The sequence below is a fragment of the Cnephaeus nilssonii genome (assembly GCF_951640355.1).
Source record: "Cnephaeus nilssonii genome assembly, chromosome: 13".
NCBI lineage: Eukaryota > Metazoa > Chordata > Mammalia > Chiroptera > Vespertilionidae > Cnephaeus > Cnephaeus nilssonii.
In genome coordinates this window covers 5242915-5270740 of record NC_137084.1, presented here as the reverse complement: position 1 = coordinate 5270740, position 27826 = coordinate 5242915, and the positions used below count along the sequence as shown (strand labels likewise).

Sequence of the window (27826 nt, the reverse complement as noted above, 5' to 3'; positions counted from 1 at the left end):
GGCCTGTTGCTTATCTTCCCAAGCAAGGGTTTCCCAAGGAGGGGGGCGTTTTGAGCAGACACTGGGCTTGGCGGAAATAAAGGTGACATTCTCGAACCGGGCAACTGTATCATGTTGTGGAAGAGGGGCCCGAGCTCCAAAACGCCACATCCGGAGCCCAAGTCACGCTGCCCTTCGGACCACAGCTGGGAGCTTCAGGCGTGGGGAATTCTGGGAGGGAGATCAGCTCCCCAAGCTGGGGCTTGTCTCCGATTCTTGTCTGCAGGGGAGGCGCCTAGAAAACGAATGAGGCACAGCAGCAGCTGCTCGTTCTCAAAGGGAGACCAGCTTTACTCGAGTCCCGTCACATCTGTCATCGATTCCGCCGGAGGCGGGAGGCAAAGGTTGGGTGCTGCTGGGTTACCTATTTATCTCTGACTCAAGGCACAGGCATCAGCCCCGCTGCTCCCTCGGCCCGGCAGCTGGGGGTGTCCTGTCTTGGCTTTGGCATGTGAGGCAGGACCGTCTGCCAGTTTAGGGCAGAAACCCACTCCACGTTTAGCCAGAGACAGCCTTTCCTCGGTGCCAGAACCACGGGCACGAGGACGTGTTGGGGATCCTGGAAGGCCTGGCCTGCCGTGTTCTGGGCTGTAGGTGGACGCAGCGCTGCTGTGCAGCGTGGCGGAGCCAGCGCCGGGGAATCCAGCATTGGCACAGCTCCGTGAGGCCGCCCCCTCCAGATGGAGGTCAGGCTGGGACCACATCTGCATGGGAGAGCGGGGGGAGGGCCAGGCACGCAGCCAGCTGCTCGCTCTGCAGCCCAGCTCCGTGGCCCGGGCCTGGCACACCTCCTCACAAGAGGCCGTGGGGGCCTTGGGAGCAGCTCAGGAGGACCCAGGCCGGGGCTGGCCAGAAAGCCAGTGTGACAGCCACTCTGCCTTCTCTGGACAGAGGTCAAGGCGGCAACCTTCCTTAGTCACCACCGGGAAAAAGGAAGAGTGGGAGAGATGAGACCCTGAAGTTACACTCAGAATTTACTTTTATTTCTCCAAAAGTTGTTTCTGTGTCTGATTCACGTAGAAAATCACAAAGCCGTCTTGCTTTTTCTGAGCTCGCTGCGGCCCCAGCCAGTTCGCGCTGGACTTCGTGTGTCAGAAACAAAAGCGTTCTCCCAGAGCCGCTCAGAGCCTGGGCAGCCGCACACGCCTTCCCTGCCGGGCCCTCTCCCCGCAGCCTCTCCCCTGCAGTTGGCTGCCTCTGCTCCTTCACCTTCCAACAGTTGGGATCTTGTCAGAGGGCCACTCCTGGGCTCTTGGCGGCTACGGCTACACGAGGGCCTCCACAGTGGGGGACGGTAGAGCACCCCAGGCCTCAGATCCTCACCACCTGGGCGGCAACACACGGACTCCGCCTCCCCTCCCCGTCCATGGTCTGCCTCCTGATGTAGAGTCGGCCATAGGTGCCCCCGACCTGCCCTTTGGTGAGGCGCCCAGGGTTCACACAGACACAGCCAAGGACATCCTGGGAAAGGAGAGGAGGAGACTGGGTTTGGAAAGGCCAAACTAGGACTGCTGTGACAAAGTTGGAATTATCTAACAGATGTCAAACAGTTTTCTAAAATGGAAAGAAATGCAACCAAACACATCTTAAGTCAAATATGGGAACTTATTACTGGAAAACTGAGTTCCTTTGGAGTCTCTGAAACAGAATGGAGGTCCCTGGGCAGATGTCAATCAGCTCCCAAAGTTGGAGACACACGTGACCTGGCTGTTTTCCAACCTCTTGCCAACCCAGAGCCAGTTCAACGTGAGGTTGGCAAGAGGGGGATTGGCTGGGGGAGTCCCAAATCCCAGGAACCCAACTCCAGGTGGGCGGGGCCTCGGTGGCAGAGATGAGCAACCTCCAAGTTCTCAGGGCTGAGGCCACTTGGAGGTGAAATCAGGATTCAGGGGTGGAGCAGGCAAGCGCATGTGTGAACCGTTCCCAGGTCACCCCGGCAGGGCCCCCTGAGAACTATTGTTTGAGGGCCATACTTCTTGCCTACGGGGCTCCCAGGCTGGTCTGACTGAGCACCAAGCTCTGGGGGGAGAAGGGAGCAAGAGGATGTCATTTACTTAAGTGTTTGATTAAGAGATTTGTTTTCTAGTCCTACCACCGCTCCCAAGAAACGAGGCCACCATCCCCGTCAGCAGACCCATGAAAAGTGGGTGCGGTGGGTGGTCTAGAAGGGAAAGCCAGAGACTGCTTCTGGCCTGTCTGGGGAAAAGCAGAGTCCAGTCTTACCTTGACAAAGTATCTGAGCTCTGAGGGGACTATGAGGACATCTGGGGTGACAGGCAGCTGTGCATAGGCATAGAAATTCTCATAGTCAATGGCCATGTCTTCCTGGGGAGGGTACAGTGGGTAGTAGCTAGAGATGGAGAGAAACAGTCAGAGCAGCTGATTCATGCAGGACCCCCTTCCCACATGGAGGCCCTCTATGTCGCGGGTTCCCATGCCGTCACAGACTCTCTTCCTTTCCCCTCTGTGTTTGGGGGCAGAACACAAGCTTGTCATCACAGGGTGGAGCTCCCTGATGGTGGCCTGGGAAAGGCTCTCATGATCAAAGCTACCAGAGCTGCATGAGCCCAAAGCAATCTCCCCACGGCCAGTCATTGTTCCAGGAAGCGAGCTCACCTCCTCTGCGTCAGGATGTGCTTGAGTATTCGGCTGAATCTGTCTGAAGTTCCAGAAGCACTGGGGAAGGCAGATAAGAAATGGAATGCAGAACCTTGTTTTTCAGTTTCTGTTTCTCTTCGGGAGGACTCAAGGATTTGATAAACTAGAGACTACATGGCCAAGGCAAGAGCGTCCCTCTGGGGAAGTTTAAAGACCCACCCACAAGTAGCTCGGTCTTTTCCCACATGAGGAGGGGCAGGATGCTGGGTTAAGAAGGGAAAGAGCAGGAATCCCCTGTGATCAAAACCATGACAGCCAGCACTGGATTGTGCAAGAGCACGCAGCGTCTGCACCAGTGAGGGAGCGTGTAGCTGGGGTGACCCTCACAATTCAAATCTCCGCCAACAAGCAGACGCCCATGTTCACAGACTGCAGAACCTACGCGCACAGATCTGGCTGCGGCTGACTCTCTGCAGAGCTACTCACTGCTCTGGTGGGGAGAACAGCTTCAAAAGCTCACAGGCCAGTGGGACCCCACCCTTATTTAGGTCAAACGTGGGAGGAGAAAGGCAGATGAACTTCCATCGCCATAAATTAAATGCAGGCAGCAGACGTGGTTCTTTGGGGTCTCAAAGACGCAGAGACAAGTGCCAATAGAAACAATGGCTCCAGCGGCTCCCCTCCAGGGCCCAAGGGTGTGGCGGAGGGAGGGCCAGCCGTCCTGCCTGCGGGCTGGACTGTGTGCCTCACCTGCTGATCTCCTCGGCCCCCATGTGGAAGAGCAGGTCCGTGGACGTCAAGCCAAAGACCAGGCCATTTATAGAGAGGCTGCAGGGCTCGGACACAAACTGCACTCGCTAAAACGAGAAGGGGTTGAGACGCACATTTGCACTCCAAGCTCAAAACTTCTTCCTTATGAAAGTTGGGGGTCTCCAAGGGCTTAGGGAGCCCACTGAAAGGGAGCCCAAACCAGCGTACAGTAATTTATGAGCACATGTGCTTGTTAACAATAGCTTAAGCCTGGCCGGCGTGGCTCAGTGGTTGAGCGTTGACCTGTGAACCAGGTCATGGTTCGATTCCAGGTCAGGGCACAAGCCTGGGTTGTGGCCTTGATCCCCAGTGGGGGGCTTGCAGGAGGCAGTCAATTAATGATTCTTTCATCATTAATGTCTCTATCTCTCTCTCCCTCTCCCTTTCTCTCTGAAATCAATAAAAAAATATATTTTTTCAAAAAAAGAGTAGTAGCTTAAGATTCAGGCCCTGTGCATGCCCCAAAATGGCATCTTCACCTCCACTTCGGGGACAGAGCTGGGTCACCTGCGGCACAATCGATTCTGGCTGCCTGCTGGCCAAGGAGGGGACGCTGGTACCTTTTTGTCCTCATGAGGCAGATCGGAGTAGCTGAAAGGCGGCTGTGGGTACACAGGCTCATGGTGCACATCTCTCAACGATGGGACAAAGACGAGGTGGGAACCGGAGCTACTCCGTCACAAAATCATCCGAAGAGGGAGGAAAATGAACGCAGGTGAGTAAGGACAGCTGGACGACAGCGCTGGTCCAAGACCCTGCTTCCAGGGAAGAATTTCAGAACCGAACTCTCCTATGGAGAGAGGTGCCACCTCCTATGGGACAATTTGGGCTCATTCACACATCCACCTTGACCTGGAGCAGTCACCCAGGATGTATTCTCTTGGCTCTGCGTGATGAGAAGATGGGACTACTGTTTGGTAGAGAAGTTAGGATCTAGAAAATCTAAGAAGACAGGATTTGACCAAAGGATCAGAGCCTCAGAGCCAGAGCTGAAACCAAGATGTGGCTTAAAGGCGTTAAGTCTCGTGACAGGGCTCTTGCCTGGGGAGGGACCAGCATATGTATCAGACCTGGAGACCACAGCCTCCTACTGGATCAAGCACTGGGCCACAGAGCGGCATCCAGGACAGAGAGGTCTTCAGAGCGATGGGAAACCTGACTGGCTTCTCCCAGAGCCAGCCCCTCCCCTCTCCCCTGGGGAAGCGATGCGCTCAGTTCTTATTTCTCAGCAGACAGCCTCGGAAGAATGAAAGACATTTAACAGCAACAGTAAAAGCAGAGCTGACAGATGTTTCCTTTGATGGAGGCAGAAGGAGAATCCCTAGGTCACAACGCTTAAGTGATATAAAAACCTTTAACTCTGGGGGCCAACTGTTATCCTCCCCAGCCACACAGACAGGAAAAAAGCCCCATTTCCTTGGTTCCCTCAGCTGTGCTTGCAGAGGGGCCATTATAAACCTTATTTAAAAGGACTCTTATCTAAAACCCACCAGGAACTCTCACTGCCATCTCCTTCTCGTGCTTACAGGGTGGCCTTCCCCAATGTAGCTAACGGCCAGAGCTGCCTCATACAGGATAAAGGTGTTGGTGACTGTTGTCACTTGTATGTCACCCCTGCTCATGTGAACTGAGACTTCTTAACAGAAAATCAGAATCTCGAGACCAAAGGAACTTCACATATTAGTTACAGTCCCCTTGACATTGAAAAATTCACTGTAATTATCCCAGTCTACCAATTTGGTGCCGGAGTCTAGCAAGTAGGCCGGGGGAACCTGAGTGGACAGCCTGTGCTCCAGGCCCCAGGGGCTCAGTCTGGATGGACACGAAGGTACAGCTGGGCTTTAAGAAGGAACTGCTGTTCAGTGTAGGCGCTGGAAGAGCAATAGTTAAGGAGGAAACGCTCTTGCTCATGGTTATAGACCGGCTGCAGGGGGAGGGCTCCGAAAGAAAATTCCAACTATGCTGAGGATTGCACAACCTCATACATCACGGTGGGAGGGCCCTCACACAGGCTCGGCTCCTGTGAGGGAGGAGGTGCTTTCTCACTGGTTCTGGTTTTTATTGATAAATCAGCTTAATGCTCTGCATTTCCGACCTCTCAGGAATAAAAAGGAACTCCCCAAATGAGGACTGTTTATATACTGTTTGGGGGGAGGTGGGGCAGCCTCCCCACCCGCGGGCACACCCTGGCCGCAGATGAAAGTGCCTGGTGGTGCTGGGTGCTGCCCCAGGGTAACAAAGCCTGGTCTGTTCTTTGTTTGTGCCACTGCTGTCAATACCACACGGGGTGAGGAACCCAAACAGAACCCAATCTCACACTGAGAGCACCCGGGCGCGCGGGCGCAGTGCTACGCAGCCCTGCCTATCCCCAAGGGGACCTCGGGCTGACAGCACAGGGGCAGCAGCCCGGCTCCTGCTTGTGGGGGGTTATCTCCCGAGCTCTCCAGGTCCACAGCAAACCTGGGAGGCGACAGGGAAGCAGAGCCACCTTCACGGGAGGAAGAGGCAGTTCCCGCCGCAGCCGGTCACTGCACCATTCAAGTCCCCTGACTCGGGGTCATTTAGGGGCTGTTTCCCCCAGTCCACGAGGCCTACCATACCGGCCATGGTGCTGCCGGTCCAGGAAGGTAGTGTTCAGGCTAATCGACTCTGGGATCAGTTCACTCGGTCAAGGGGTGGAAGATTATACATCTTGTTTTAAAATCTACCTTTGTTACAGACTTGTTTTTAAAAGCTTATCCTCAGGAATGTTGGTTTTTTATGAGCTCAGCTACAGGCCAGCAAATCCCCAGAGAAGATCTATCACCCACACCAATCTCTCCCAAACCCAGCACCGCAGGAAAAGGGACAGGAAGTGACTGTTCCTGAAACAGCACCTTTTCTCTCAAGTTAGAACTGCACATTCTTCTCGTCCCCCTGTGACCTGCCACGGCTCCTTCCCGCGGGTCTATGGCAGGGATTCAAGATCCCCACCCTGAGTTTCTACCACGGCTGCTTTGGCCACCGGCGATGCCCACAAAATGTGGGCAAGCAGTGACTCAGGGGAAGGACTCGGGCCCACCCCAAACACTCGCTCACACAATAAGATGTCCAGGCCTCTTGGGGTTTTGCTGTGTAAGTCATCACACACTTCCAGGAACATCCTGGGAAGATTCCGTGGAACATGAGTGTATACGAACAGGAGTGAGAAAAGGAAGGAAGTACAGAGCGAGCAAGGGAAGAGCAACGTCAAGTGTGTTTATCTTTGTGGTTTACAAAGATGCCTCAACGCAGCGCCTGTGCACTTGAAGTTCAAGAGTTCTATCTGATGCCTAGTTCAAAAGATGAAAGGATAGGAACTACCCCTCCTTTTGAACAATTTCAGTTTTTTAACGGGAAGGAAGCCCAGGAGAAGCCTAGGCAGCATTTCTAAATTCTGACCTTCGTGTCCCTTCAATAATCGTGCGTAGACACTGCTTGAAAACATCTTCAAATGGACTCGTCAGGAGACAGTTCTGCAAGAAAAGATTTAGAGGGCGGACATTTGGCGATGATTCATTTGTTTAACATTAGATGACCCGATGTACCAGCTGTTGAACTAAGAGCTGAAGGGGGTGCAAAGGAGGACAGCTCTCTGTCCGTAAGGAGCTGGGTCCCACGTGGACAGGAAAGGAGACCGGGAAATAATTAATCCTCTTGAATATAAGCTGAAACACTAAAAGGATGAGTGTTTGGGTAGACGTCCGGGAAGGGCCATTTGTGTTAGTGCATCAAACGACAGCAGGACTGGGCCACGGAGCTGAGGGGAGCAGTGGTAAGGGACTTCCCAGTGCAGCCCGTGACGCCCGGACACCTGCATCTGTGCCGACGCTCTCCGGCCTTGGCGTCAGGCGTCACAGAGGAACACCGGGACTCAAGTATTTGTATTTCCCTCCCCCAGCTCCCAAATGGCCTTGGATTCTGGTGAAATGAAGCCCTCAAATTCCATATCTTTATTTAAAATGCCCCACTACAATGTCTTTCTGACTAGTTATAGGGATTAGATGCAGGGTAACTCCAAGAGATGAAAATAGCCCAGCCAGTGTGGCTCAGTGGTTGAACCTCGAGTCAGGAACCAAGAGATCGCGGTTCAATTCACGGTCAGGGCACATGCCCAACTCTATCCCCAATAGGGGGTGGGCAGGAGGCAGCTGATCTATGATATTTCTCTCTCATCAATGTTTCTATCTCTCTCTCCTTCTCCCATCCTCTCTGAAATCAATAAAAATATATTTTAAAAAATGAAACAAAATAAAAAATAGCCTCGGGTGAGAATTAACAATAAAAACAAAAACATAAAATAAAATGAGATGAAAATAACACCGAGGGCTCAACTGAATGCAAGTATCCACCACCCTCCCCCTCATCCCAGTCACTTACCTCAACCTGCTCATGCTTAGCATCCAGGAAAGGGCCAAACTACAAACAAGGACAAGGAGAGAAACAAAAGCATCAAATCAGAACCACGTGCGTCCGTGAGCGCCTTCACGTAACCCCTCCTAGCAATTCTTTCTCAGCGTCCATCTGTCCTGCCAAGGCTGCGTGTAGAGCCTGGGACAGTTAGCAAATGGGGTGGGGGCACCCAGCCAAGATCAGACAGAGGCCGTGAACCCTGGAAGCGGGGAGTCCACCATGGCCCCATAACCAGTTGTACAGCCTCCTACAATACTGGGCTTTTTCTAACCGTCTAAACCCAGCAAGGGAAATCCACCACGCTGCTAACAGTGCTTTGCACTTAAAAAGAGAACAGGTCAGGACTTGGAGTAATGTAAAGACAAGGAAGGATGGAAAAACGTTGGGCTTTTAGATTAAATTAAGGCCTGTAGACATGTACACCTCTCCAAAGATGTAGATGAAGAACTAAAAAATATTTTTTAAAAGGAGGAGAATCCGAAACCCTTCCCAAGAATTTAGATCGGCACTGGATCTTTTCTAAAGCCAACTGCCTGGTTTTCCCGCTGGTGCCTCCCTGAGCGAAGCTGTCCCGGGAGGGCCCCCTACCAGGATGCAGACGTCCGGCCGGTCATGGTTGATGATGGCAATCAGGTCAAGCAGGGGGTCATACGTGATGCTGTCAGATGTGGTGTATGGTCCACAAGCCACCAGGACCATATTTTGCTCACAATCTAAGAGAGAAAGGATGGTAAGGTGTTGATTAGAAGATCCTGGGATGGCGGGAGAAAGGACAATTAGGGAGAAATGCCACAGGATTCAATTAATTGAGTCTCCTTGTGTGTGCAACTCGGAAACCCAAGATGAATAAGACCACATCCCTATCCTCACAGAATCCTCCACCAGCAGGTGCACAGATGGGTATGCAAATAACTGGACCACATGACAGGCACACTCCTAGCAGCACATGGGAATGGCGGGAGGAATGTGGCAGTTAGGAGAGTACTGATCAAAGTGAGATTTTCTTATATTTCCCCCCCTAACTTTTCTTTTTAATCTTCACCCGAGAATGTTTGTTTGGTGTGTTGTTGTTTTTTAAATTTATTTTTAGAGAGAGAGGAAGGGAGAAAGACAGAAACACTGATATGAGAAAGAAACATAGATTGGTTGCCTCTCGTACGTTGCCCCAAATGGGGATCGAACCTGCAACCTTTTGGTGTATGGGACGATGCTCCAACCAATTGAGCCACCTGGCAAGGGCTCCCCCTAATTTTTTATTGTGGTAAAATACATATAACATAAAGTTTACCATCTTAACCGTCTTAACATTTCAGTGGTATTAAATAAATTCATAATGTTGTGTAACCATCACTACCACCCGCCTCCATAACTCTTCATCTTGTAAAACTGAAACTGTCCCCAAACAGGCTGCGGTGCAAGGCTGGGAATGAGCAGCTGCTGCCGGGTGGGGTGCAGGGGTGCTGTGCTCTGGCCACTCCTGTGTTGCCCTTTTCCTCACAGCATCTGCTTTCCTTTGGAGAACCAGCTGCCTCCTCCATAAAGCAGTCTTGGGAGGGAGGGGCTGTAAATTAGGTGCACTGTCCTCCCCTGGCCACAGGACAGGCATGTGACCCAGTGTTAGCCCTTCTTCCTCTCCTCCCAGGTTCTGGAATCTCAAGGTGAACTATTCAAGGACAGAAAAAAGGCTGGAGCTGACCTATTCCAGCAGAGGTGACCGGACGAGACAGCGGGGAATTCCTGCTACCTGGACACCTGGAGTTGCTAGCTCCTATTCTGGTTCTAGCCGCCTGTCTAGTCTGTGAGCTACCTGGACTTCCTCTAACAAATTCTCTTTTTCTTAAGGTGGTCTGAACCAGTTTCTGTAGCTTGCAACAAAACAACAAAATCCAAAGATCCCGGACTTCTTAACATGCAGCTGCAACAAATAACCACAATTAGTGACTTAAAACAACCCGCATCTATTTTAGTTCTAGAGGCCAGAAGTCCTAAAATCAAGGTGTTGGCAGGGCTGTGTTCCCTCTGGAAGTTTGAATCTGTTTCCTTGACTTTTTCGCTTCCAGGGCCACCCACATTCCTTGGTTCGTGGCCCCTCCTCCATCCTCAAAGCCAGCAGCCTAACATTTCTAGTCTCTCCGAAGCTGATCCTCTTGTCCTCCCTCTTAGGGACCCTGTCACTACACAGGGCCTCCCTGGATAATCCAGGATAACCACCAGCTCAAGAGCCTGCATTTATTCACATCTGTAAAGTCCCTTTTGCCGTAGAAAGTAACACATTCACAGGTAATAATACCATGAACTGAGACAGAGAATCAACGGGAAGAGTAAGTTTCATACAGAGCAGGGGGCAAAGTTAAATTTGGTTCTGCGGTGCCTCTAGGAGATGTAAACCCAGGGCAACTAGCAAGCACCAGGAGGGCAAGGCCCACATCTTACTCTGTCCAGGAGTGCCTCCCTCCTACCCTCTCACAACACACTCAGCTGCTTCCAAAGGCTTCCCTGGCAGCTCAGGCTCTGGGCATCTCAGCCACACTCCCCTCCCTCCCTCCCTCCCTCCCTCCCTCCCTCCCTCCCTCCCTCCCTCCCTCCCTTCGTTGTTGTTAATCCTCACCCGAGAATATTTTTCCATTAATTTTTAGGGAGAATAGAAGAGAGAGGGAAAGACGAGAAAAATATCAATGTGAGAGAAAACACACCAATTGCTGCCTCCTGCACAAGCTCCGACCAGGGCCTGGGCCGGGGAGGAGCCTGCAACTGAGGTACATCCCTTATCAGAACTGAATCCAGGACCCTTTGGTCCACAGGCGAACACTCCATCCACTAAGCCAAACCGGTTAGGGCAACCATGTTCATTTCTTTTCATTCTCTGAAACTGATCTAACACCACCATGCTACTCATACTGCCATAAACACGTTTTCTGATAAAATGCACAGTATCATCAATTCCTAAATTTCATTCCTCGTTCTACATCGTCGCCAAGAATGACCTCATACACTATTAATGTGTATGGGCGGTGGCCATCTCACTGTGAATCCTTAATAGTCTTCTTTCCTTACAAAAATGCTTTAAGCCCTTGCCGGTTTGGCTCAGTGGATAGAGCATCAGCCTGCGGACTAAAGGGTCCCGGGTTCGATTCAGTCTAGGGCACATGACTGGGTTGCGGGCTCGATCCCCAGTAGGGGGCTTGCAGGAAGCAGCCGATCAATGATTCTCTCTTATTGATGTTTCTATCTCTCCCTCTCCCTTCTTCTCTGAAATCAATAAAAAATATATTTTTAAAAAATGCTTTAAAATATTTTGAAGCAAAGTTTGTTAAAATTTATTTTTGTCTTTCCCCATCTGGTTTAGTTACCAAACAACTCTGGGCTTTCTTAGAAAGTCATCTAATTTTTTAAATAAACTTTTTATTTTGGAATAACCTTAAACTGGTAGCGAAGACAGTACAGAGTTGCTGTATGTATACTTTTCACCCAGTGGTCCTGATGGCGGCATCTTTCCTACGTTTGTCAAAATGAAGGAATTAGCGCTGACACATCACTGTTAACGATTCCTGACTTGATGTGGATGTCACTAGTATTTCCAGGATCCACTCTAGGGTACCACATTGCATTGAAAGAAATTCTTTTTTAAATAGCTCCTAGTTTTCCTTTTTTCAAAGCAACCTTCAAATACCTGTTAACATTAGCATTGAACGACACGCCTCAGTACGCAGAACCCAGGTGGTCAGACCCCTGGCCGCCCCCGGGCCCCATCGCTGCGGCTTCCTCGGGCCTGAGGCACTGCACTCCTGGACCCTTGCCCACCCTGTCATTGTTGGCACAACAATGCTTGAACCCAAACTTACCTCCATCCTCTTCGGTGGGCTGATAAAATGGAAGTGGCACACCCTGAGAAACAGGAGAGAAATGAAACTGAGGTCTGGCTCCAGGCATCGCCGTGGTAAGGAAAAGGGTGGGCACCGAACAGGGGCGTGTTTGTAGCTGTCTTGCTCCATGGAGCTAAAAGCTCACAGAGCTGATGGTATCTGCCGTTTTTCTATATTTGCTCAGAGCAACAAAGAAACCCAGAAAATGGGAGGTCACAGCAAAACTCAGAAACACCCAGCAAAAAGTGGGAGCAAAGTGTGAGTCCTAGAGAAGGAGGGGAGAGCAGATGTCTGCCACTCTCCCCTGCATTCTATGAAAGTCTGCGGACGATTATTGCCTAGAGCAGGGACAGGTAAACTACGGCCTGTGGGCCAAATCTGGCTACACCTATTTTGTAAACAAAGTTTTCCTGGCACACAGGCACTCATGGTTTACAGGTTGTCTCCGGCTGTGGTTATTAAAATATTTACTCTCTGGCCCTTTACAGAAACAGTTTCCTAACCCCTGGCCTAGAGGTAGGTTCCCACTCCAGAGAGAGAATTGAGAAGCAAGTAAATAGGCTCTTTAAAAGGACAAACTGCACATCTGTGCCCATGGCAAACCTGGAGGGAGGGCAGGGGACCACTGTGGTACCTCGTAGAGTTTAGTGGCAACAAGCTGTCTGCCAGTGGTGTTGATCCCTTCCATAACTACAACCTGAAAGACAAGAAGCAAAACAGGGCAGATAAACGAGAGGTCAGGAATAAATTATTTTGATGTAATTAAAAAAATATTGTCCAGCTACTCTCATTTTGTAATTGTAAACTTGGCAGTATTTTTTCTAGAAACCAAATTAAGGGGGTTGTATTAGTAATAATAATTATGCTTTGCACGGATGACCTAACTTTTACAACAACCCTATGAGGTAAGAATTATTATTCCTATTTCACAGGTGAAGACACTCTGGCTAACTAAGATGGCCACAGTCACACACCTCATGGGGTGGAGCCGGGATCTGAACCTGGGCCTCGGATTCCAGAGCCAAGATCAGAGATACGAGGGCAAATCAGTATCCCCTCACCAGGGTCCGCTGCTGGGCCTGTGCTCCAGTCACATCTCATGGCAGCAGAGGTTGGAAGCCAGGAGCAGCAGGCCAGTGAGGAAATGCTTATTCCTGCAGCCACAGCCCAGCGCACAGACTGCAGAAGAAAGAGCAGGCCGCATCCTGTCTCACCTGTCCGGGAAACAGAGAGTATTCTTTGAGCTCAGATAAATCCACTGGAACTCGAGCGCCAGAGGAATGTTCTCGGTCTCCCTCCAGAATCACCGACTTGTTGTTCAGCTTCCCATTGCTATCACAGCCAATCTGGCCCAGCAGCGTGACAGGCTCCTGCGGAAGGAAGGTTGCAACAAAAGAACAGAAGCTCAAATTCTGAAGTCAACAGGTTGAATAGCAAAGCAAACCCCAAATAACAACACTCATTATTTTGGCGGGTATCATTTTAACCCTGAGGTGACGAGTATCATCACCGACTCTCAGGGGTATTAGAACTCTTAAAGGGGTCCAGTCTGCCCACCTAATGCTTGAGACCCCCTAAGTGGCACCATTAAGCTTGAGCATCTCGATGAAGGGGAACTTGCCCCCACACCCCGAGAGCAGCCCCCCCCTGCATCTCTGGATAGCTATAGCTGTTAATAATAATAGCTCACATGTATTGAGCTTACCAAATACCAGGCACTGTTCTAAAGGCTTACATGTATTAACTCATTTAGTCCTCACAACAAATGTGAGGGGGATACTATTACTGTACCCATTTTACGGACGAGAAAACTGAGCAACAGAGACACTAGATTATTTGGTCAAGGTTGAACAGTGAGTGAAGCCTGGCTTTGAAGCCTAGGAGTTTGGCTCTATTCAGGGGAGGAGAACATCCGGCCCACGGGCTGTATGAGGCCCGCAAAATCATTTGGTCTGGCCCTGCCAAGGCATTAGGGGTGAGTTAATTAAATGTTTGACCAAGTATAGCAGACTAATTTTTTTGGGGGGGGATGGGGGGACTAATTTTTCAGTTAATAATTTTGTGTAGCTTGTGCATGATGTTATAAATATCCAAATGGCCCTTGGCAGAAAAAAGGTTCCCCATCCCTGCTCTACAGCCATATCCTTAACTACACACTATACTTACTGCCTCTTAACCGGAAGTTCTTCGTTAAATTGAGCTGAAATTTCTCTTCCTGTGGCTTTTTCTGTCCTGTTCCCATTCCTTGGGGCAAACTGAGGAAGTCTAATCTTTTCCCACAAGATCATGCATCCTTGTCCCCCCTCCACTACTTCCTCCCAAGCTTCCTCATATCACATGGTTTCACATTATCTTCCCCAACTGGTCATTCTCTGAATGAAAATGTATGACCGAGGTACCTTAAAGACTCTTCTAGAACACATCTCCCTCTAAAGAATGCACTGGCACTTATGCCAGATTAAACCACGATGTAAAGACACTATTGGCAGCAGCTAGTTCATAACAACAGAGACCAAACAAGGAAGAGACTGTGAAACCCGTCTCTGGAACTCCTGTCCTTGCTGTTGTGCTCACAGTCTGACACGGAATGCTAAGGCCTTCTATCTGTGCCATGTGCAGGATCCAAACCCAAGTGCAAAGACAATGACTGTGTCTGGTCATAAAACCAGAAAGCATTTGTAAGTCTTTCTTCAAAAGGACCCATTTTACCAAATCGAACCAGGGAGGATGTTCTAACTAGCTTAGCATGTAGACAAGAAGTGAAAAGGGACACAAGAGGATGCTTTTCACCAGGGATTAAAAAATATAGTATTAAAAAAAATATATATATATATATATAGTATTAATTAGGAAGGACTATGGGAACAATTCTTACTTGTGCTGGAACTAGAACAGGAGTAAAAGCCTCAATCTTGTAATGTTCCTTGAGTTCACTGCCAAGTTCTTCTATCTTACAGGTCAGAACTGAAATCCCAAGGGGAAAAAATATTGTGTTTAAGACATTGCACTTGCCAAAAAGAGAAAATACAGCACATTGTCAAACATTAACGCCAGTCATTTGACAGAAGCAGGAAGGGTGCTTAGGAGAGCTGGCCAGTTTATACTTTCTAAAGCCCTTGCCAATTGCCTGATACTTGCTGCTGAAGCTGGCCTTCCATCTGGCCACAGGGGATCCCGTGGCACAATCCCAGGGGCAGCATGGATCCCCACTCCACAGCCTTCCTGTTACTCAGCTCATCAGTGAGAACTAGGGCAAGTCAAGGCCAACCTGGACAGTCTCCCATTCTTTACCAGGAAGAAGCCATAAATGTTTTTCTGCTTTAATACTTTAATTGGCTTCCTTTACATAGCTCAAGTAGTTGTTACTGGGAAATGGTTATGTGCTTTTCCTTTAGCACTTTTCTTTAGCAAACGGAAGTCACGGGGGAGAATTACTGAGAGTGTCATCTCATGTCCCTGCACTAACAGGAGCCCCAGAGGACACCTACGAACTTATGTATTCAAAGGCAACCCTGGAACTTGCTCTGCAGCCTAGCTGACGCTTTGCTACTTACTCTAACCCTTCCAGGTGGTTTTATATCCGCCAGAATTTCAAAGGGAAAATCAATCACCTTCTCGAATATCTGGGAGCTTCTGGAACATGAATTTGTAGCTCCCAGTTAGTGATTCTGGACACCCCAAGACCTTCAGGCTGATGACACCGGCTCCTCCTCTCCCGGACCAGGACATGCCCTGTGCTGAGCCAAAGGAGGTAACCACTTCTCCTCGGTTATTTCTCGAGTTATATTTCTGAGAGGGAGTAGCACTAATTGGAAGCAAAAGAGATGAACATTACTGTGTTCATCTGTAAAGAGAGAGGAACAAAATGAGGCTACCTTTTGGAAATGGGGACTGGAGAGATGTCAAGCTGGGGTTTGTAAATCTAATCGGCTTAATGGGGTCAGACATACCCAGACCTTTAAGGAATTTCAGGAATGAGGGGCTGCGGAAGACCAGGTTGAGCAATCCCAACCGTGTTAGAGAAGTTTAGAGACAGAAAGATATTTTATAGGGTCGTTCTTTTGGCTTAAAACTAAACAAAGGAAAATGAAACCCAAACTCTGAACTGATTAGAAAGCAAACTTCAAGTACCATTTTCTTTCCTTCTTGTGAATATTTGGCATTTATTAGAACATCGTCAGAGCCTGGAACTTTGGACGAGCCAAAGGTTGCTGTGCATGTACTAGTATATATCACCTCCCATATAGTTCCAGGTGGAAACAACAACAAAATGAAGTGAAATGAACCAACTTTCCAGTGTCCGTGGCGGGGAGATGTAATGAATCTGGTCAGCTGGTGAACAAACATTCCCATTCTCCAAGGCTCAACTGACATGTTCTCACATTTCCACTCCCCCCCCAGGGGTAAATTACACCTCCAAGGACACTGACTTTGCTACGTGCTTAGATGACAGTGAGGCCTTCTAACCCTTGGCTGTGAACATAACTTAGAGAGGCCTATTCAGAACAGGCTTACTAGTATTTAATGCACCGAAACTCTGCAGGAACCAGCTGTATGTGGGCCCACAGCAAGCGGGGCCATCGTTCCGTCTTTCCACAGAGGCTACAGAAAATGACTCAGTTAATTATCTCCATCTCCAGGGCTGCCTCCACCTGAATAATTTAGAAGTTACTTTCATAAATTACAAAACCAGTTTCTGATGTCGGCTTTATTAGCGTGCATTTAAAAATGACTAGGCAGCGTATCCCTGACTTCTCCAAGCCCGTCCCTGCCAAGCTTGTGGGATGTCTGTGACCGCCGGCCCTTTAAGGCACCGAAACACTCACACGAGGTCAGCTGTACAAAGATCTACAGGTTTCAAAGGACTGCTTCTTCAGAGAATACGGCCACTGCAGTAGTGCTGGCCCGCCTACGAGAACCATCTCTATACACAAGTTTCACAGGCGCCTTTGTCAGTCTAGAAAGTTCGCTTCTAAAAAATCTGAGAACTCCCCAAAGCAGCAGTGGACCACATGAAAGTCAAATTGTCCTTTAGAACCCAATGACAGCTCGTCTTGACCGACTGCTATCCCCTCCTTTCTAAAGCAGCAGAAATCTTAAGCAGCGCTTGCCTAGAAATGATGCAAAGTTGAGGTGGTGGCCCTGGCAGCCAGTGTTTCCCTAGACCAGGGGTGGGGAACGTCTGGCCCGAGGACCACGGCCCGCAAAATCATTTGTCCCTGCCAAGTCATGAGAGGTGAGTTAATTAAATGTCTGACCAAATATAGCAGGCTCATTTTTAAGCTGGTAATTTTGTATGGCCCCTGAAAGGGCCCTTGACAGAGAAAAGGTTCCCCACCCCTGCCCTAGACGGTCAGCAGTTCTGTTCCTCAGCCTCATCCTGGCGTGGCAGCGCCTACAAACCTTGCTTCCATGCAGCACAGCCCTCACCTATGGAATTCTCTAATATGAGACATGTCATTTATGGATTTCAAAAAATCACGTATGATCTCTGTGGATTCGCGTGCAGAAGTGGCTGCAGGGACAAAACACCAATTAAGTCAGTGCAGATCCATAGTGACAAGAAAACTCGCAGAAACCAGCTGTAACCTGAGGTGGCACAATAACAGGTTATGCAACATTATGAACAAAGATACGTGCTTTTCTTTTTTAAAAACAAATAACTACTTCAGATGGGGAAAAAGAAAAAGAAACCCAACGACACGAACTGACAGAGAAGCAGGTGAAAGGCTCGGCGCCTCCGCTGGCAGGACTGGGAGGACTCAGACTCCTGAATAGACAGGTTGTTTCCAGTCAAGATATCAGTTCCCGATCTAGGAAACGCGCCCCAGAAAAGTGGGTGGAAAGTGATTTCCTTAATTACTGTAAGAAACAGTAATTTTCCACACAGGAAGAGAGCGCAGGGAGGGCACAGGGCAACAGGCTCTCCACCAGTTGACGGCGCGGGTGTCCGTCCACCCCCTCAATAAGTTACCCCCAGTCTAATTTGATGGTGGGTTAGCCTCCCCCGGATAACCAGAGAAAGGGGAGGGCAGAGAGGCTTTCGGCAGCTGAATTAATTCCTACCTTGGAGAGAAACTCGATGGCGAGAGGAGCACATGGGGGCTGCGGGTAGACACCCTCCTTTTTGTTAAGGGGGTTTCTGGGGTGGTGACAGCTCGCTTCTGAGAACCCTAGAAATAAAATAGAAAACAAAATCCCAGTCCCTAGACTCAGTTACTAATTAAGTGTATAGTTCCTTAGGACTGGGTCTTAAAAGTCCCATCTGCCAAGCCCAATCCCATATAGAAAACATCAGCAACTGTAACCCAGCTTTTATCAGAATACTGGCCCCATATTGAAGGCAATTATGAAAAAATGCCAACCTTTCCCAAAAGGACTGCCAAGCAGGCATCTGTCCTGTCAAACCATGCATGTGGTTACCTTCTTCCCCATCTCTAACTGCTTTAGAGCAGGTGTGAGTTCAACAATGCATGGGTTTGACCTGCATGGACAGATTTTCCTGAGAAGGGATGGGACCATGTTGCTATTTATTTTGGCAAAGTCTACCACACATTTGTAAAATTAGAGAAGGGAATGACTAAGGCAGAAAACATGGTTGAGCTCATACTTGGAGAGTATTTAGCAAACACCTCATTGATAGTCATTTTTTGGTTTTTGCTCATCAGCAAGAATCCCAGGATATGCCCAGAATGGAGATGAAACCCGCAGTCCAGAGACCTATTGCTCCCCAAAGTCTAGGATAACTGACCAACAGAGCTAAGGCAAAACCCTTGCCTGGACTGCAACCAGGAGGCCAACTAGTCTGCCCTTGGGCTCCTCCTGGCTGTGTATCTGAGTCATGCACCAAAGCTGCTTACTGTGGTGACTCTGAGATGAACACTATACAACAAGCATTTTTTAATATTCCTTTCTAGTATTTTACTATTTTTCCAATTAAAAATACAATTCTAATAGGTACAATTTTAGTTTAAATATAAACCTTTGTTTAAGTACTATGTATACTGATCTTTTTTGCTCTATATTAATTACCAGCATTTTTCCACAATGCCACAATCTTTTTGTAATCTCCACCAGAGGATATTATTTTTCCTTTGATTTCTAGAGAGTAGAAGGGAGGAAGGAAGAGGAGAGAAAAAAACATCGACATGAGAGAGACATCAATTGGTTGTCTCCTGCACATGCTCCTCTCAGAGCCGGGGAACCTACAACCAAGGTACGTGCACGCCTTGACAGGGGAATCTAATCCGTGACCCTTTGGTACAAGGGCCATCGCTCTGACCACCAAGCCAAACTGGCCAGGGCCATTGCTACAATCTTTATCCTTTTTAGTAGCTGTATTGATTGAATTGAACTTATCCTATCCTATATAAAAGGCTAATATGCAAATTGACCAAACAACAGAATGTCAGGTTGCTATGACGTGCACTGACCACCAGGGGGCAGATGCTTAACGCAGGAGCTGCCCCCAGCCCGCAGGCCCCAGGCCAGCCAAAGCGGGTGCCAGCCGGCCCTCCCCGCCTCGCCCCCCCCCCCCCCGCCATCATCCTGCCAGTCACCCCACAGAGGGAGGCAATGCCTGGCGGCTGCAGTGGCAGCAGGGGGCAGGGCTGACGAGCGGGCAGCCAAGGTGGGTTGCCCCACAGATCGGCCCTGATCGCCAGCCCTACCCATGCACGAATTTCGTGCGTTGGGCCTCTAGTACATAATAATTTACAGAATGACTTCTCTATTGCTGGATGTGTCAGCTGCTTATAATTTGGGGTAAATATAAATTATGCTGAGATTCGTATTGTCACACATATAGATTTTTCTCATAATCTGGTTTATTTCCTTAGGAGAATCTTACTAGGAAGAATTATTGGGTCAAAGATAGAAAAGACTTTATAGTTTTGATATACACTGAGTGGCCAGATTATTATGATCTCTGAACACATAATAATCTGGCCACTCAGTGTGTGTCTGTGTGTGTGTGAGTATGTATATAAGTGTGTGTGTGTGTGTGTGTGTGTGTGTGTGTATATATATATTAGAGGCCTAGTGCATGAATTCATGCATGGGTGGGGTCCGGCCAGCCTGGCCAGGGGGAGGGATATACACTGAGTGGCCAGATTATTATGCGTTCAGAGATCATAATAATCTGGCCACTCGGTATATATATTTTCTCAAACTATTTTCCCAAAAGATATTTCTAATATACAATGCTCTGTAGGACTCTAGGGCCAATGTTGTACAGGGATTATTTCAAGAGACAGTTTGCCTCCCAGAACATGGCAAGAGGATGGTACTCTGGGAAAAGCAGTCTCATTTCTCTCATCCTCAGCCCTTGTCATGAAATCTGATTGTCAACAAGTCAACTGCCCTTACACTCCTCAGGGATGCGCTCACTCTGCCCACGCTCATGAGCTTCACTATTACCACTACACGCCAGTTATTCACTTGTAATGAGAAGTCAGTGGGTACCCTATCCTCATATAAGCACATTCTCACACCACACAGGAACCCAAATTATAGCCAAAGATGCCAGTTTATTAATTTACTAGAAATTTTATGCCAATGGTATGGGAACTTCATATTCTTAGGCTAATACACCCTTTCCTGTCAGGCAGGACATGTGGAAACCCAAATTATAATCAGAAGATTTCTGGTGAGCATGAAGGCAAAAGAATAGCTGCCAAGTGCACAAGTCAAATATTCAATGGCAATAAGCAAGCCCACTGACATTCACCACTGTAACAGGAATACACCTGCCCCAAGCCCTGACAAGGGTCAGGCAACTCACCGGGCACTGACTGTGTGGAAAGGCCGGCGTTTGGCACTATTGATGCCCGGTGTACAATGATTGAGCAGTTTCCACGAGATGGGTACTGTTCTCAGCATATGACATATCTCTAGCCCAGACCCATATCTGCATCTCCTCTGAGCTTCAGACATGTATTTCAAATTGTTTGCTCATTTTAATCCACTGACTGAGCTCTGATTCCATGGTCACAAATTCTGATTTATAATTGAGTCTCCCAGGTACCTCTATAGTAGAAATGGGTGTCCCCATGTGGCACCTCAGTCTTGGAGAGGGAACATACTTCAACAGTAAATTTGCATCTGACTTACACATCGGAATACTGAGAGCTGGGTTACCACGAGTCAATTCCCAAGAATGTGATTAACTCTGGATATACAGGCAAGTCAGATACATTCTGGAGCTGCGAAGTTGTCAATCAGATGGTGGCCCCAACAGGTATTACAATCTGCTTGATACTACCTGGAGAGCCACCCAATTGTCCTCTTTCAGACAGTCTGTACTTCAACAATTACTGCTGGGCAAGGCACTGGGAGAAGAGCAGTGACTAAAGCAAAATCTCTGTCCTCAAGGAGCTAATACTCTAATGGAGGGAGACAGACTAAATCAAAGAGCAAATATATAACACGTCGCATGGTAGTAAGTTCTATAGAGAAAAATAAAGCAATAAAATAAAGGAGAGGCCCGAGCCAGTGTGGCTCAGTTGGTTGAGCATCATCCTGTGCACCAAAAGGTCACCCGGTTCAATTCCTGGTCAGGGTGCGTAATTGGAGGCAACCAATCGATATTTCTCTTTCGCATCAATGTTTCTCTCTCTCTAAAGCCATCATATGTAATAAATTAACCCTAAAGGTATGATGCTGACATGGCGCATTGACCCCCAGGGGGCAGACGCTCAATGCAGTTGTTGCCCCCTGGTGGTCAGTGCGCTCCCACAGGGGAAGCTCCACTCAGCCACAAGCCGGGCTGACAGCTGCGAGCTCAGTGGCGGTGGGAGCCTCTCCCGCCTCCTCGGCAGCACTAAGAATGTCAGACTGTGGGCATAAGCTGGCAGGTGGACATCCCCCGAGGGGTCCCAGACTGTGAGAGGGAGCAGGCCAGGCTGAGGGACCCCCCCGCCCCCCACCCGGGGCGCGAATTGCACTGGGCCTCTAGTAAAAATACATTAAAATAAAAAGAAAGAAGAAAAAAGAGGGTGTTACAATTTTAGCCAAGTTTGTTCCCTCTGACAAAGGGACATAGGAGGTGGACCTGTTTGGTGTGTTTGAAGAGCGAGGAGGGGCATGGAAGGAAACCAGAGGGAATAGGGCAGGCTCAGACAGAACCTCACACTCTCAGACTCTGAATTTACAAGGTGACTAAGTTACCAGGGAAGATGGAGAACTGCTGGAGAGCTGTGAACAAGAGAAACCTGGCCTGACTTTCATCTGAAAGGAGCACTCTCTGTTTGTTTGTTTGTTTTTGTTAATCCTCATCCAAGGATATTTTTCATTGATTTTTGGAGAGTGGAAGAGAGAAAGACAAAGAGAAATATCGATGTGAGAGACACATCAACTGGTTGCCTCCTGCACAAGCCCTGACCAGGGCCCAGGCCGGAGAGGAGCCTGCAACCAAAATTGAACCCGGGACCCTTTGGTCCACAGGCTGAGGCTCTATCCACTGAGCCAAACCGGCTGGGGCTGAAAGGAGCACTCTGGCTGCTGTGTAGAGAATTGGTTAGAAATGGACAAGGCAGAAAGATGCCAGGGGACCGGTTGGTTTCTGTCCTACTCATTCAGAAGGAGACGGTGAAGCCAGGGACCTGGTAGTGGCAGTGGAGGTTGTGAGAGGGGCCCAGATCCTGGAAGGAGGGCTGATGTGACTGACGGGTAAGTTGCATGGGGGTATGAGAGGAAAGAACAACTCAAGGAGGTCTCCAAAGTTCCTGGCCTGAGCGAATGAAGAATGGAGGTACCTTTTGCTGAGATGTGGACTCTAGGAGAGGACCACCTTTAAGGAAAGATCAAGTATTGCTTTTATAATCTCTAAGGGAAATCTCATTACTCCATTTAATATTATATGCACTTGGTTTTGTGTTAGCAACTTTAAAAAAAAATATTTGTATTGATTTCAGAGAGGAAGGAAGAGGGAGAGATATATAAACATCAATGATGATGAGAGAGAATCATTGATCAGCTGCCTCCCACTCACCCCCTACTGGGGATCAAGCCTGAAACTCCAGCATGTGCCCTTGACCAGAATCAAACCTGGGACCCTTCAGTCCGCAGGCTGACGCTCTAACCACTGAGAAAAACTGGCCAGGGCTGTGTTTAGCAACTTTACAAAGTACATTTTTAACTTTCTTGCTCTCCACGGACACACTTAACCTTTTGCACTCGGATATCGAGTGTGACTCGACACGGTTAGCATTAAAATAAAGGAATTGAGAAAAAAGCAAGCGAGTGCAAAGGGTTAAACTATTTACTTCCTTTCTTACAATCTAATTTACTTTGAAAAATTAAGGCTTACTCCATGTTTATGTATTTTCATAAATTTATTTATTCCCCCCTTTTGAATTTATTGGGGTGACACTGGTTAACAAAATTATACAAGTTTCAGAGGCACAATTCTATAATATAAATTTATTTTGTATAAATAGTAACTACTATTATTAAATACCTTGCTATGGGCCTGGCACTTTACATATTCATTTCATCTTCAAGCCCTCTGAGATAGATTATTTTATTTTATTTTTTGTCTAAAGTTTTACATATGTCTCCTTTTTCCCCGCTTGACACCCACCCCCGCCCGAGACAGATTATTATCCCCTGGCTGTGAGCTTCTGGAGGGCAGAGCCCCTGCATGCCCGTTTCATTCATTGTACAGCGCTTGGCACATAGTAGCTGCTCAGTAAATGAATAATGAACCCTAAGTGTATACGTAAGGAAACTGCAGCTCAGAGAGCTAAAACCACTTACCCAAGGTCACCTAGGTCTTTTGACTCAGGCTTTGAGGGCAATGCTTTTCCACTACCCTACTCTCTGTCGTGCTTGAATCCAACACAGGAATAAGATTATTTAATTATAGTATCTCCACTTGATACGAAACTATACAACCATTAAAAAGAATAGTTACGGAGAAATGGTATTTATAAAAATTCTATGATATGCTAACTGAGAAAAGCAGGATAATTAAATGTTCACAAGAACTGCCACTATGTAAAAAACACATATGCATAAGGGAAGGAAGATGCATTAGAGGAAATATGGTAGGAAATACATGGAAACTATATGAGTGGTTAATTTTTCTCTCCGAAGTTCAAATGTCATGATGTTTTTAGAATAAAGAAAAAAACACTATTTGCAGAATGCAATTCCAACACTGTAAACTCACCTTAGAGGGTGTGGTATAAGAGTTCAAGAGGGTCTCCTCTTCTTCCTCCACTTCAATTCTAAAAATATTGGTTAAGAGAAACAATAAACTTCTCAAAATCTAAGGCAAGGATTGATTAAATAGAAATCTGAATAGAAGGTACTTTTTATTTTTGTTTGTAAATTACACATGCGACTGTAAATAAATTATAAAATATAGACTATGGCTTGAGGCAAAGACCTTCCACAGAAAGGATACAGCTCTTGTATGGAAACAATGTCTCTGGCTCCCGCATGCCCACTGTCCTTGGAGGCACTGTGACGGGCTTTGGACAATCTTTTGCTCAGAAACTGAGGAATAAAAGATGTTGAATATATTACCCCAAAGTCAAGTACTAGAAAAGGTAGATAACAGCCATTAGAAATATAATTAAAGATATAAAATTCCTCAAAGTAAGAATTAAGAAGACACAGATGTTCAACTAAAAATAAAGACTTATTCTGTGACAATTTCTCTACAACAATAATAACTTGTTAAAGACCTACCACCTGCTGGGCATAGTCCTAAGTGATTTACATCCATTTTCATGTAATTCTGACAATAATCCTAAAAAATATGCATTACTAGAACCACTGGTAACCAAGTGGGAACCAAGGCTCAGAGACATTAAATAGTCTGTCCAAGCTCACATTGGGACTGGAAGCCAGGTTGATCAGAAAGCCCACGCTCTTCTCAATATGTCATCCTGCCTCCCCTGGAGAGCAGAAATGGAGAATTACCCGATGAGTTCCCTTACATGGTGCCCTTACCTCATGCTCAAAAGAGCTCAGGGTCTCTGAGGTAAGGCAGTCTTTCTGTGTGCTGGTGTAGAAGGCTATGAACTCGCGTACCATTTCCTCCTCACTCTGTTCATACCGAGCACACAGCTCTGCCACTGTGGAGGGAACATTGGACAAGTAAAAACTTAGTTTACTTCTTGCAGCTTTCACCTTGAAAAGAGAAAATGATCCTCTATTTACTCAATCCACATTTATTTAGCACCTACTAATCAGGCACTGTCCTAGGCATGAGAATACAGCAATGAGCAAAACAGAAGAATCTTTGTCTTCATGAAGCTTACTATTGGTGGGAGACAGAAAACGAACAGATAAGTAAAACACGTAGTGTATCAGAGGGTTAAATGTGCTATGTAGAAAAGTACAGCCAGGAGAGGGATCAGGGAGATGGGGAAGGGCTTGGCACTTTTATTTCTTTTTAATATATTTTTTTATTGATTTCAGAGAGGAAGGGAGAGGGAGAGAAACATCAATGATGAGAGATAATCATTGATCAGCTGCCTCCTGCACATCCCATACTGGGGCTCGAGCCCACAACCCAGGCATGTGCCCTGACCGGGAATCAAACCCGTGACCTCTTGGTTCCTGGGCCAACCACTGAGCCACACCTGGCTGGGCTCAACAGAGTATTTTAAAGGCAGTAGTAAGAACCACATCTCTATGCTATTAAGGAAACAATCTTAAATAGAAAAAAATACAAAATATGTAAGAGGGGAGAATTACTGGATGATGTCCCTAAGAAGGTGAGAAGGAATGGGATTTAGGACTCAAGTGGAAGGTGCGGCTTTTGCCAGGAATATGGGGAATACATGCACTGTAACAGGAAAGAAGGCAGGGTAGACAGCACAGACACAGGTAGGCAGGAAGATGCAATAGTAGTAACTTACTGAAGTTCTATTGGAAACCAGTCACCGAGAAGACTCAGAGTGAACACAGCAGGGAAAGATGGTGTCACTGTCAGGCAACATCAGAGTCCCATTGAGGTTAGGGACTGTGAATTCAGAGTCTAGGATTCCAACGCCACTGCCAATGTAGTCCCACACGAGATGGAAGCCACAAGCACCTGGGCTGAAGCCTTTACAATTTGGTTCACACAACTAATTTTTCTTTTCTTTCTTTTTTTTAAATATATTTTACTGATTTTTTTACAGAGAGGAAAGGAGAGGAATAGAGTTAGAAACATCGATGAGAGAAAAACATAAATCAGCTGCCTCCTGCACGCCCCCTACTGGGGATGTGCCCACATCCAAGGTACATGCCCCTGACCGGAATCGAACCTGGGACCTTTTAGTCCGCAGGCTGACGCTCTATCCACTGAGCAAAACCAGTTAGGGCACAACTAATTTTTCTTGTTTTGACTTCAAGCTCACATTATAGCCCTAGTGGGTGTCAAGGGCACAAGTTTGGGGTGCGGGCTCGACCCCCCAGTAGGGAGGCAGCCAATCAATGATTCCCTCTCATCATTGATGTTTCCATCTCTCTCTCTCTCCCTTCCTCTCTGAAATCAATCTATCTATCTATCTATCTTATTTATTTATTTATTTATTTATAAAAAGCTCACGTAATAAATGAATGACCGGCATTGGGTTTCTCACTTAAGTCTCCTGTTAGGAAGAGAATGCACCGGGCATAAGAGTATTGTGGTCTCTCATAAGAGATTAACACGTTAATATTTTAAAAGTTCAGCCCTAGCTGGTTTGGCCTAGTGGACAGAGCGTTGGCCTGCGGACTGAAGGGTCCCTGGTTCGATTCCGGTCAAGGGCACATGCCCGGGTTGTGGGCTTGATCCCCAGTACGGGGTGTGCAGGAGGCAGCCGATCCATGATTCTCTCTCATCATTGATGTTTCTATCCTCTCTCCCTCTCCTGTCCTCTCTCTGAAATCAATAAAAACATATATTAAAATTTTTTTAAAAAATTAAAAATAAAAAGTTCAAAGTGTTGATGAATGGTTAGGGCAGGTGCACACTCATCCCATTTCTAAAACCGAGAACCCTACATACCCCAGAGGTGCTTCAATGGAGTCCTTACCCTGCCCCGCGCCTGACCACACATCGGCCCACAGGATGGAGCTCTAGGCTCGGGGACAGGAGGCTGGAGTCACAGACCGACTCCGGCGGCCGGCTCTCCTGTCTGTTCCTGCATGTGTCCCCGCTGACAGCTCCCCGAGTCCCCTCCAAAGCTAGAACTCCGTTTCAGGAACCCGCCTCACGGGACTCCCGTCTGCACGGACAGCCAGCAGCTTTGATGGGAAGTGGCGGGTGGGCAGGAGTGTAAGGGGCAGGCCGGGGAGAGGGGCCGGGGACAAGCAGCTTCCTTTCACAGCCCCCACACCTCCGGCTTAAACACTTTCCAAACCTGGAGGTGCCCCGGAGCCTGGTGGGATCCCGGCCCGTCCCCATTCCACCTCGGAAACCGCAAGGACTTAGAACCGTACTTCATGTTCTCACTTCTGAGGCGGGGGTCCAAGCAGTACTCGGTGAGCATTTCCAAATCCCCAAACTCGGTTCGATTCGTCTCTCGCGCACCGAGACGCCTCATCGAGGGCAGGGGACACCGGAAGCGCTCCCTTTGGGTCCTAGGGCCTAGACTAGGCGGCTGGGAACCCCGAGCCGGCCGAGCGTGGACCCCGGCTGGGGTCCGGGGCGGGGGGAGGGACTCACGTTTCTCAGTCAGAGACTCCTCGCAGTCCACGCCGAAGATCTCCAGCTCCTTTGTCAGCTGCTGGACGGACACGGTCATGGTGACCCAGGAGCGGGGACGGGTCCACCCAGCTCCCACCGAGTCCAAGAAACCCACGGGCGATCGAGGCGCAGGACGAGGTCCCTCTGCTCCTTCGCCCTCTAGGGGGCTGAGACGGAAGGTGACCAAATAGCCCCAAACCTCAGGCGTCAGTCACGGAGAAACTATTTTTTTTTTAATGTGGAGGAAGCCCCCGAAGCCCGAAGGAATGGCGCAGAAATCTCGAGAAGTCGCTCTCCTGAGGAGAACGGCCTCCTACTTCCTAAAAGCTACCGCTGAGCATCTCAGTAACCGCAACACAACAGAGACAGAGCGGCCAGGAAAAACCCGCCAAACTGTTTGTGCAGCGCACGCATG

At 48.2% G+C, this 27826-nt stretch overlaps 1 protein-coding gene across 1 annotated transcript; it reads right to left on the bottom strand.

Moving 5' to 3' along the window:
- Positions 1-10: 10 nt before the first annotated feature.
- Positions 11-27826, bottom strand: POLA2 (DNA polymerase alpha 2, accessory subunit). The gene is made up of 18 exons (XM_079787059.1): positions 27391-27826; positions 24702-24826; positions 24151-24242; positions 23914-23971; positions 17808-17914; positions 15353-15546; positions 14617-14705; positions 12956-13111; positions 12376-12438; positions 11721-11763; positions 8467-8591; positions 7846-7884; positions 6868-6941; positions 4008-4116; positions 3388-3494; positions 2656-2715; positions 2263-2389; positions 11-1500 (listed from the first exon to the last, which is right to left on the bottom strand). Exons 1-18 carry the CDS (start codon positions 27467-27469, stop codon positions 1351-1353), a joined length of 1797 nt encoding a protein of 598 aa, XP_079643185.1. The 5' UTR covers positions 27470-27826; the 3' UTR covers positions 11-1350.

Excerpts from the sequence above, each read along its gene's own strand:
- POLA2 (XM_079787059.1), bottom strand. The coding sequence starts at position 27,469 with ATGACCGTGTCCGTCCAGCAGCTGACAAAGGAGCTGGAGATCTTCGGC. Across the intron at positions 24,827-27,390 it reads GGAGTCTCTGACTGAGAAAC|TGGCAGAGCTGTGTGCTCGG; the intron begins GTGAGTCCCTCC and ends TTCCCTCCACAG. Across the intron at positions 23,972-24,150 it reads ATTGTTTCCATACAAGAGCT|AATTGAAGTGGAGGAAGAAG; the intron begins GTATCCTTTCTG and ends CAATATTTTTAG.